General features: G+C 58.0%; 1 protein-coding gene across 2 annotated transcripts; it reads right to left on the bottom strand.

Annotated features, from left to right (window-relative positions):
* Positions 1-1124: 1124 nt before the first annotated feature.
* Positions 1125-9299, bottom strand: SLC29A2 (solute carrier family 29 member 2). 2 transcript variants are annotated; one of them, XM_029208600.1, is made up of 12 exons: positions 9093-9299; positions 8760-8841; positions 7166-7326; positions 6793-6932; positions 6273-6407; positions 5530-5627; positions 5224-5308; positions 4519-4655; positions 4152-4257; positions 3968-4053; positions 2899-3098; positions 1125-2249 (listed from the first exon to the last, which is right to left on the bottom strand). In XM_029208600.1, the coding sequence occupies exons 1-12, from the start codon at positions 9119-9121 to the stop codon at positions 2138-2140; spliced, it is 1371 nt and encodes a 456-aa protein (XP_029064433.1). In that variant the 5' UTR covers positions 9122-9299; the 3' UTR covers positions 1125-2137. The 2 variants fall into 2 exon arrangements, with proteins under 2 accessions (XP_029064433.1, XP_029064432.1); XM_029208599.1 differs by lacking the exon at positions 9093-9299 and having other exon boundaries at positions 1171-2249; positions 8760-8942.
* Positions 9300-9552: the final 253 nt, after the last annotated feature.

The following is a 9552-nucleotide window of genomic DNA, read 5'->3' on the forward strand; positions in this document are numbered from 1 at the left end:
CAGGGCACATGCACTTAACCACCAAGTTAAACGGCCTCTGTAGAGGCAGCAGCCTTCTCTTCTGTGTGCCTTCTCCTCTCTCTAATCCCCTGGTTAGGCCTCAGCCCTAAGGCCCTTCAGCGTTTGTCCCCAGCCCACTGCCCCAGCCTCATCCTCTCCTGTCCCCTTCCTCACACCCTAGGAGTTTCCGCTCCCCCGTGACCTGCCGCCAGAAGTCCCCACTGTTCCCTGAATATTCCGTGTCCATGCCTTCCACATTTTCTGGTACCTCTCCTGGGATGCCCCTCCCCCACCTCAGCCCAGCAAGCTCATATTCATCCCTCAAGGCCCAGCTCAGGGAACACCTCCTCAGGGATGCTTGCCCCAACTTCCCAGTTGAGATCACTGGCCCCCTCTTCTAAGAGTTTCATATTACACACTCTGCAGGGTCCTCACAAGCCCCATCACAAGTTACATTCTATTTCCCATGGCCTTGGGAGGAGGGTCACAACTCCTTCAGGGTTGCCAGACCAGCCAGAACCTGGCACAGTGAAAAAGGGTTGAAGGAGTGTGGCTTTATTTCAGCTCCCAAGGTCATAGCTTGCCTCACTTTCCTCTTTGGTAGCAAAGCAGCCTCCGGCTTCTGAGCAGGGGGCCTGTGCTGGCTCAGCGCCTGGCATATAATAGGTGCTGAGGGAATGGTCACAGAAGGCAGGAGGGCAAGTGGGCAGAAAGGCTGCTGCCTGTAATCTCAAAACCCCCTGCTTTTCTCTGTGCTGGGCAGGGTAGCACAGGTGTGTGGCCAAGCAGGCCTTTCCTCCATCCCTGTGGAGAACTGGCTGACTGCCTCTCTGAGTCTCCATTTCTGAAAAGGGGGAGCCTGGGGAAGCAGAGGACACCGGTGGGGGAGAGAGCGATAGTCATCCATGCGGCCAGGCACTCTGCCCGGGAGCACAGGGCTCCTTGCAGGCCAGTACCCCTGGGCCATGATGTGGTCAAGAGGGCCCAGCACAGGGATGCCCACAAATCCCTGCCACTCTCAGGGCCTTGGTCATCCCATCTGTCAAATGGGTACAATCATCCCCACCCCACCCAGCTCATCAAAGCCAATAGAGCTGAAAGCACTTTGGAAAGTGAATTCATTGTACAAATGGAGAAGGTTATTATTAGACCCAGGAGCAGGGTCAGAGAGAAAAAACAAGCAAAAATGTGGAGTAAGTGCTTAGGGCTCTCGCCTTGAGCCCCTCAAGGAAAAGGGAAGCAGGCCGTGGGCAGGAAGAACAGCACCTACAGGGAGGTGGGGGCTGGGTCCTGGCTCTGCCGAGAACTGGTCACTTCCCCCTGGGACTCGGTTTCCTCACCTGTACAGAGGGGAGCACAATCCCTGCTGGCCTCCCTCCAAGGGCCTCAGTGTGGCTTCAGTGAGAGAGCGGGTGCAGAAGAGCTTTGCAAACTGTAAAGTGCAGTGCACACATGCAGGCTAACTGCAGTTCTGCGACCCAGGCCCAGCTGGGCTCTGGGGAGTGGACACAGTAAATGCTGGCGACAAAAACCCTGTTTGAGGCCCAGAGGGTCCTTCGAGCACCCTCAGATCCTGAACTCCTTCTCCCTGTCCCTTCAACTTCCCTGGAATCCTCTGTTCTGGAGTCCAGGAGACTTGACCATGGTGTCACTGAGGCCTGGAGAGAAGAGGAGCTCCTGTCCAGGGCTGGCCCCCACTCCCACTCTGAATCTGAAGCTGCGGCCACACCAGCCACACAGTTGGCAAGTTCCCACCTGTGGCCTCTGAGCCCCGGCACTTGGCCAGTGAGTTTCTCATGATTAACAAATGCACTCCTGATGGTGAGGAAGGGCCATTGTCCTCGGCCCTCTTTTTCATGATCATCACCCTTTCAGTGAGGTCTGTGTGCATCTAGATAGTCTGTCTCTGTGCGTCAACTCCACGCCTGGGGAGGGTTAGAATGGCAGGTGGTGAATTCTTCCTTGCAGCACCCCAGGTGGCCACCAGCCCAGGAAAGAGAGCAGCACCCGCCTCTTCCTGGGACCCTCGGACCGCGGGGCCCCAGCCCAGCAGAGGCTTGAGCCTGGCCCACCATTCCCCCTGTGCTGGGTCTCAGCTCCGAAGAGAAGATGCTGGGAGAGCCCTGGACGGAGCACTTCAGAGCAGCGCCTTGAGGAGGAAGGAGAGCGAGGCTCCACAGGAGAGCCCCAGAGCCAGGAAGAAGGTCATGAGGGTGCCGGCCACCTCCCTCTCATGTGGCAGCACCTGCCTAGAACACACAGGAGTAGGAGCTCTTAGAAAATGTCAGGCCCAACCTGGACCCAGCCCTGTGCCCTCCGCCCTCCTAACAACAGGACGCCTGAGTTCTAGTCTGGGCTGACCCAAACTCTGGTCGCTATAATTAGGCCCTTCTCTCTGGACTCCAGTTTCCTGATCTGTAAAATGGGGCCACTGGACATAGACATCTCTCACGCCCCTGGGGCCTAGATGCAACTGCCTTCCTTCCTGGCAGAATGTCCCCTACCTGGTCCTCCCGGTCACCTCTGCTCTCCCTGGATTCTCAACTCCATTTTCCCTAGAGTAAATAGCCCAGGAACTCTGCTTGTGATCAAAACCTTAGCTCCCTTGCAACTGAGAATTTGGGGGAGTAGCTGGGCCCTAAGGAATGACAGTCCAACCCATTTATTTCACAGATGGCGAAACTGAGGACCAGAGAGGAGGCCCCAAAATCAGTGCCTGGGCTACTTTACTGGGCAGGAACCTCCCCAGCCAAGTCCTCCTCTCCCCAGCTCCTGGCCTGGGGCCGGCTCAGCAGTTAAAGCCTGACCTGGCAGGTGGCACCAGTGAGGCCCCTCAAAGAGCTAGCCCACCTCCCTGCTCCCAGGCCCTCCCCCCCCCCACCTTCCCATCCCCCAGACCTGGGCGCCAGGCACATGGTGAGGGACACCAGGTAACCATTTGAAACAGCAAAAAGCAGCATGAAAGTGATGAAGTAGGCGTCCTGTGGGAAGAGGATGGGCAGCCGGGACCTCTCAGGCACGTGGCACAGCATGAAGAGTGGCACAAACAGGACGCGCAGGCAGACCAGCAGGGGCAGCAGCCGGCTGTCTTTGTCTGGCTGCGGCAGAAGGTTGGGGTGAGGGTGGTCCCTGGGAGCAGGGTCTCTGCTCCAGGGACACCCCAGATAGACTCAACTACCACTTCCCCTGACCTACTCCATGTGTGCCAGTGAGGACCCAGCACTTGGGCCTCTGGAGAGCGAGCAGCTGGGCCAAGGCCACCCAGCAATCAAGGACCAGCCTGGGACTAGACTTTGCCTCTCCTGAGCTCCAGTTCATGCTCTCTCCATGGCAGAACTAGACAAGCATCTTCGGTTTTCAACATTGGTGGCTCTGAGCACCCCTGGGTTCCAAAGACCCCTTGGGGGAAGATGGATATGGAAGCTGGGGAGCCAGGCCCCGTCCTGGCTTGGATGCACAGCTTGTGGGATCTTAGTTCCCCGACCAGGGATTGAACGTGGGCTCTTGGCAGTGAGAGCTCGGAGTCCTAACCACTGGACCACTGGGGAATTCCCAGAGCAGCTACTCTTTGATCTACTTTGTTTGTTGTGTGTCCTTGGAAGATTTCATTTAAAGAAGCAGCATCTTGGCTAAAAGCAATCTCAATACTAGGAATCTTGTCTGACTTCCCATGTGGTGCAGGAAACTCCACATAGCAGTCTCTAAGCACCAGGGCCTGGGCCCTAGGCTGGATGCTGGAGACACAGGTCAATTGGACAAGGCTTCTGCTTTCAAAGAGTTCACAGTCTAAGCCCTGGCTTGCATATCTCCAGGGACCAGGTGCTCACTGCTAAACCAGCCAGCTGTTCCATTACCAGACCCAGACCAGTGGGACTGTTGGGACATCACCTTTCTGTGCTCTTTCACACCCTCTGATCCCCGACTGCTTCCCCAAACCGTCAGATCACCCCAGCCTAGGTGTGCTCACCCACAGGAAGTAAGAGGTCAGGCTCCGTCCCAGACAGTCCATGACGTTGAAGAGAAGGAAGCAGCAGATGGGGTTGAAGAACTGACCTGGGAGGGAGAGAGGGCTTATCCTGGTCCCGGCTGCCCTCTTCCCTCTCTGCCCTTCATTCCCACTGCCCTGTCCTCTTCTGCTTCCCAGCACTCACTCCACTTCCCAGGGCTGGTGGAGCTGGTCACCATGGCTGTGATGGCTGGGAAGACGGACAGGGTGACTGTGAAGACCAACACAAGGCACAGCGCCGTCAGCCAGATCTGGGGGTCGGAGGCAAGGGTGTGAGCAGGCAGGCAGACCCAGAGCCCAACACGCAACCAAACCCTCCTGCTCAAGCCCTGGCCCAGGAACAGGGCACTGGAGCCTGGCCCAGCATGTCTCTGACCCACCATGACCCTGTCACCTTGGGTGGACCAGGTGAGTACAGGCCTCAGCGCATTCTAAGAGTCTCTGGGGAAGGCTGGAGAGAGCAGCCCTCTCTTCCCCAGGGGTGGTGGTTGGGGGCTATATCCAAGCCAAACCTTCTGGAAGACAATGAAAACTGAAGGTTTCCCTGGCTTCTGGGGTTCCTCTGGCTCCATCTCTGTCTCCTTCTCAGGGTCAAGATCCAGAGTCAGCGCTGCCCTTTGGGGGCTGTTGGGAATCCCGTTCTTCTCATCTGGGGCAAGAGGGGAGGGCAGGGTCATGCCTGTGACCCACGCTTGTGACAACCAGGCCCGAGGGAAGGAGATTCCAAGCAATTAAAACAAGTGACCCTCCACCAGCCCAGGGTGCAGGCAAAGAGAATTAACAATGAAAAGATGCCGAGCTACTATTTATTAAGCCCATACTTGTACCTGGCAGAGTTAAGCACCTTAAATGGATTATTTCACTGCCATTGCTTTACAAATTAAGAAACTGAGGCTCAGAGGGGTTATGTGACTTGACTAAGGTCACACAGCTTGGGTGTTATGAAGCTAGAATTCAAACTCAGACACACTAGGATCTAGAACTTGTATGCCTGAAGCTCTACTGCCTCCCCATTTTATAGAGGAGGAAACTGAGGCCCAGAGGGCAAAGGGATGACTTTAAGCCCATTGACTTCCCTTCAAGATCTTCTGCCTCTGATTACACGAGGCTACTAGGGATGAGGGTTCTAGTTGGGGACGGAGGGGAAATGCTTCCCTGTGGTGGTGCCTCTAGCCTCCGCTGGGACCTCCACCTCCCTGTCAGGGTCCCGGGCTCACCAGGCTTGAGGAGCTCAGCTTTGGTCTCCAGCTCTTGACCTTGTGCCTTTGATGGTTTCTTGGCCAGGTAGTAGCGGGCAAACTTCTGCAGAAGGAAAGCGTTGTCCCTGCCTGGCTTGGCTGAAGTGCCTGGATCCCTCCCCACCCTGTTGACTTAGAGGCTGGGGTCCCCCAGTGGCTGACTCCTTTGGGGATCAGGGCTGGGCCCAGGTCCCCTCTGCCTCCTTTGGCCTCTCTCAGGGCCTCAGACTCAGGGCTGTATCTGTGATGCTCTGAAGCGGGCCTTGAGCCCAATACCAGGCTCACCAGGTGGGGCAGGCTCAGGTAACACACGATGGACATGAGGATGCCCACGCAGGGCGTGATGAAGTACCCCAGGGCGGAGGTCTGGGCATCCACGCCACCTGTGCAGAAACTTCAGCTGCAGAAGGGAGGTGGCTGGTCCACCAGCTCCCGCAGGGCTAGCAACTCTTTTCCTGCTTCGCATTATGCATGTCTCAGATTCACCTCCCGGCATCTTCCATTCCTCCCACTAACAGACTCAGGACCCTTGTGCTGGGGGCCCCAGCCCAGCCCTTCACTCCTCTCACTCTTCCCCATGTGTCATTTTTGTTGAGCACCTACTATGTGCTCATTATTACTGCATGCTCCTTACAATCTGAGGGTGGAGCTATAATAATCATTCAGGTGGGGAACCTGACACAGGTAAGTGCCAGCCAATGCCCCCAGCTAGGGAGCAGTGGAACCGGGATTCAAACCCAAGTCTATCTGAATCCCAAACCTGTGCTCCCTTCCCTCAACCTCAGCCTACTGCCACATGCCAGTGCTGGCCTCAGGGATCCTGCCCCTGGCCCCAAGTTAACCCAATCCTCACCTAGTCATTCTCTCATTGTATAACTCAAGAGCCCCAAACCCAATCCCCAGCTCCCCCATCACCCCATCACCTCCATCTCCACCAAAGCCCAAGGCATCCTGCTCTTGGCACATTCTCTCTGCTCCCCAGAATCCCAGAGGCCACCCCTGCCCTCCAGCCACCCAAGTCTACTCACTGGCCATGGACATGAGCATGGCAAGAGCAGCGAAGATCCCAGCCAGGCCCTGGCCGCTGAGGAAGAGGGTGCTGTACGTGGAAGGCATGGTGCCCAGTTGCCCGAAGAGGCTGCCCTGCAGAACCGCACAGAAGGCTGTGGAGGGACAGGATTGGGGGCCGCTGCTCAACTAGGCAGGCCTTGGGGGCTCCCTGGAGGAGGTGTTGGCAGGGTGCATAGGGGACTCCGGACTAGGTTGGGTAGGCATGTTCCTATGTAACACCCCACGTTCATCCCTCCTCCGAGGTGCAGCCCTAGGTGTGAGGGGCTAGGGGCCAGGAGACCTGCTCTTAGGTCGCTGTTGGGCCTTGGACGAGTGACTTTTCTTCCCCCCTGGGCCTCAGTTTCTCATCAGGGATATGGGTGATGCTACTGCTGTCTTCCCTTCTTGGATACCTTGGGCCCTTTCAGTAAAAAGAAGAGGCTGGGCTGAAGCCCTGGGGGGCTGGGTGGGGAGGTGGAGAAGGGCAGCGGTGCTCACAGTTGATGAACCAGACAGAGGCCATGGTGATGGAGAAGAAGGGCTCAGGGCTCACGTCCACCTTGACCAACACCGCCGTCAGGGTAAAGAGCAGCAGGATGACCAGCAGGCTGCCCAGAATCCGCACTGTCTCGGGGATGCTGCTCAGAACGGAGGAGGGCAGCGTGGGCATCGCTGGGCCCAGGCCAGGTGAGGGGAGGGGGCAAGAGTCTCATCCCAGGGCTGGACAGTGGGGGCTGGGGAGAGATGCAGGGGGGAGGGGAGGAAGCATGGGAGGTCTTCCCTGGGCCCACATGGAGCTGCCTCAGCAAAGGCCGGGAAGGAACAACACAGGGATGGCCCGGCATTGAGCCCAAGGGGCAGGGCTTCTCACCACTGGTACAGGAAGGAGTTGAGGAGTGTGAAGAGCAGCAGAGGCAGCTGGGACAGCAGTGTCACCCAGTTGTTGAAGTTGAAGGTATCTGCAGGGCTCGTGTGGTTGGTGCCCAGGGTCTCGGTCGTGCCGTTGGCCCCTGCCAGACGCCCCTGGAAGTACTGCCAGGATGCCAGGGCAGCGGGGTACAGGGTCACCCTACAACCTACCCTCAGGAACCCCCCAGCCTTCTCCCTCTGCCTCCTCCCGTGCTTGGGATTGCTTCGTTAACTTCTGCGGGACTGACTCTCTGTCTTTGCACCGTCCCCAGCACCTGGCACACAGTTGGAGCTCGATGAACGTGCATTGAATTGAATGGCTGAAGTCTGGGACCGAGCCCAAGCACTAAGAACCCCCAACTTGGGCTTTGCTCCATCTTTGGATCACCCCTCCTCTCCTGTGCCCTGGCTCCAGCCCCCACCCCCACTCCTGCAGCAGCTTCCAGGTTCTCAAGTATTTATGGAGCTCCTACTGTAAGCCAGGCTCTGGCCCAGGTGCTGACCAACTGCTTTCTCTCTGGAACACACATCCTGCCACGACTCTGCTTAACTCCCCCGCTCCCTGTCCATGGCTCCCTGTTGCCTGCAAGGCAAAGCCCCAAGGTTTTGGAACAGCATTTGGGGCCCTTCAGAACCAGACCCTGGTCTCCCTTTTGTGCCCCATTTCCTGTTCCGTCCTGCTAAGCTCCAGTCACCCCAAGCTCTGGCCCTTACTCTGAAGAAGCTGGTACTCTCCTGCCTCTCGGTGTCTTTGCAAGGCTGCTATCTCCGCCTGGAGTGCCCTCTCCCCTCCTACCACTCCCCTCCCCCAACACAAATGCTTTACCCAAGTTACAAATCACCTCTTCCGTTAAGCAGAAGGAATTGCTCCCTCCCCTGGGGACCCACGGGACTCTGCTCCAAGCCTGGGATGGCACGTGTCATGTTACATTATTTATATTTCTTATGCACCCATCTTGCTCTCAAGACCATGGGCTGATTCATCTTTGGGTCTCCAGGGCCCAGCACAGAGCCAGGCACTAAAGAGGCATCTGGAAAGTTGTTGTATTTAATATATAAGAATAACCCAGTCCCAAAGAGAACACAAGCCCCACATTCCTGCCTTCCCTCGAAAGAATGTAAGCTCCGTGAGGATGAAACCTTCCTCTGCTATGTTTCCTTCTGTACCCCCAGTGCCAGGAATTCTAGGTGTACATTAACTATTTGTTGGATGAATGAATGTAATTCATGCTATTTCAAAGGAAAAAAAAAGGCTTGGATAACCCAATTTTTGAGTGACTAGCAAGGAATAATGACAAACAGGGGAAGTAGGTGGGTAGCTCCTTGCTGGTTCCACAGGATCCCCTGACCTGGTGGCCTTGCCCCTCTAGGATCTGGGCATCCCTCAAAGCTTGGTCGTCCTAGCCATGAGAGAGGCACCTCCCCTCTCTGAGGATCCTGCCTCAGCCGACAAACGGACAAAATGAGGAATCAAAGGCGGCGTGGTGGGGAAAGGCAGCTGGAGGGACGGACGGTGGTTGTGACCGTGGGGCTGTCACTCCAGCCACGAGTCTCACCGGGATGGCTGTGATGAAGAAGTTCCAGGGAAGGAGGGTGCCCAGCCCCAGGAGGAAGAAGCTGATCCCGACCAGGTGGTAGCTGTAAGGATCATTCAGAAGGTCACCCGGAGGACGTCCCGCTTCGGCGGCCCCTCCCACCTCCCAGGGCAGCGCCTCCAGAGAGCGGACTACAACCCCCATCACCCAGGCTCAGGCACCCGAGGGAGGCGGCTGACGGGAATTGTAGTTCCAGCTGGTCTGCTTTGCGCTTTGGAGAGCCCGAAGGGAGCGGGTCTGAGCTGCCCACGGCCACCGGATCCCCATACGCACCCCATCCGGTCCCCAACTCGCCTGTCCTGGGGGGCGTCTCCTCGCGCCATGGCCGCCCAGCGGGATGCGCCCGGGTGGGAGAGAGATGGGGAAGCCGCACCTGCACCTGCTCCGGGACCCGTGGGCCGAGCCGGGGACCCAAGAGGCTAGGTCTTGCAGGTGGTGGACAGGGGAAGGGGGGTCGGGTCTCCCCGAGTCTGGAGCGGGGTAGGGGGAGGCTGGAGCCGGGCGGGGAGCCTCGGGCCGATTTCGCCTAGTCTCAGGCTCCGCAGGCTCCGACCTCGGCTCCGCCCCCGGGGCGGGGACAGAGGGTCGCACCACCCCTCCCGGCCTCAGGACTGGGGACTCCAGACTCCCGCGTCTGATCCCGGCCCGACCACGCCGTCCCCGGACCCCAACGGCCCCCGCGCCGCCCGAGAGGCGGTGACCTGGGAAGATTCCCCCGCCGCCTCCCCTCTCTGCGGGCGCCTGGCCCGGACCA

This window comes from Monodon monoceros, unplaced genomic scaffold (genome assembly GCF_005190385.1).
Source record: "Monodon monoceros isolate NGI ecotype Baffin Bay Population unplaced genomic scaffold, NGI_Narwhal_1 Super_Scaffold_7, whole genome shotgun sequence".
Lineage (NCBI taxonomy): Eukaryota > Metazoa > Chordata > Mammalia > Artiodactyla > Monodontidae > Monodon > Monodon monoceros.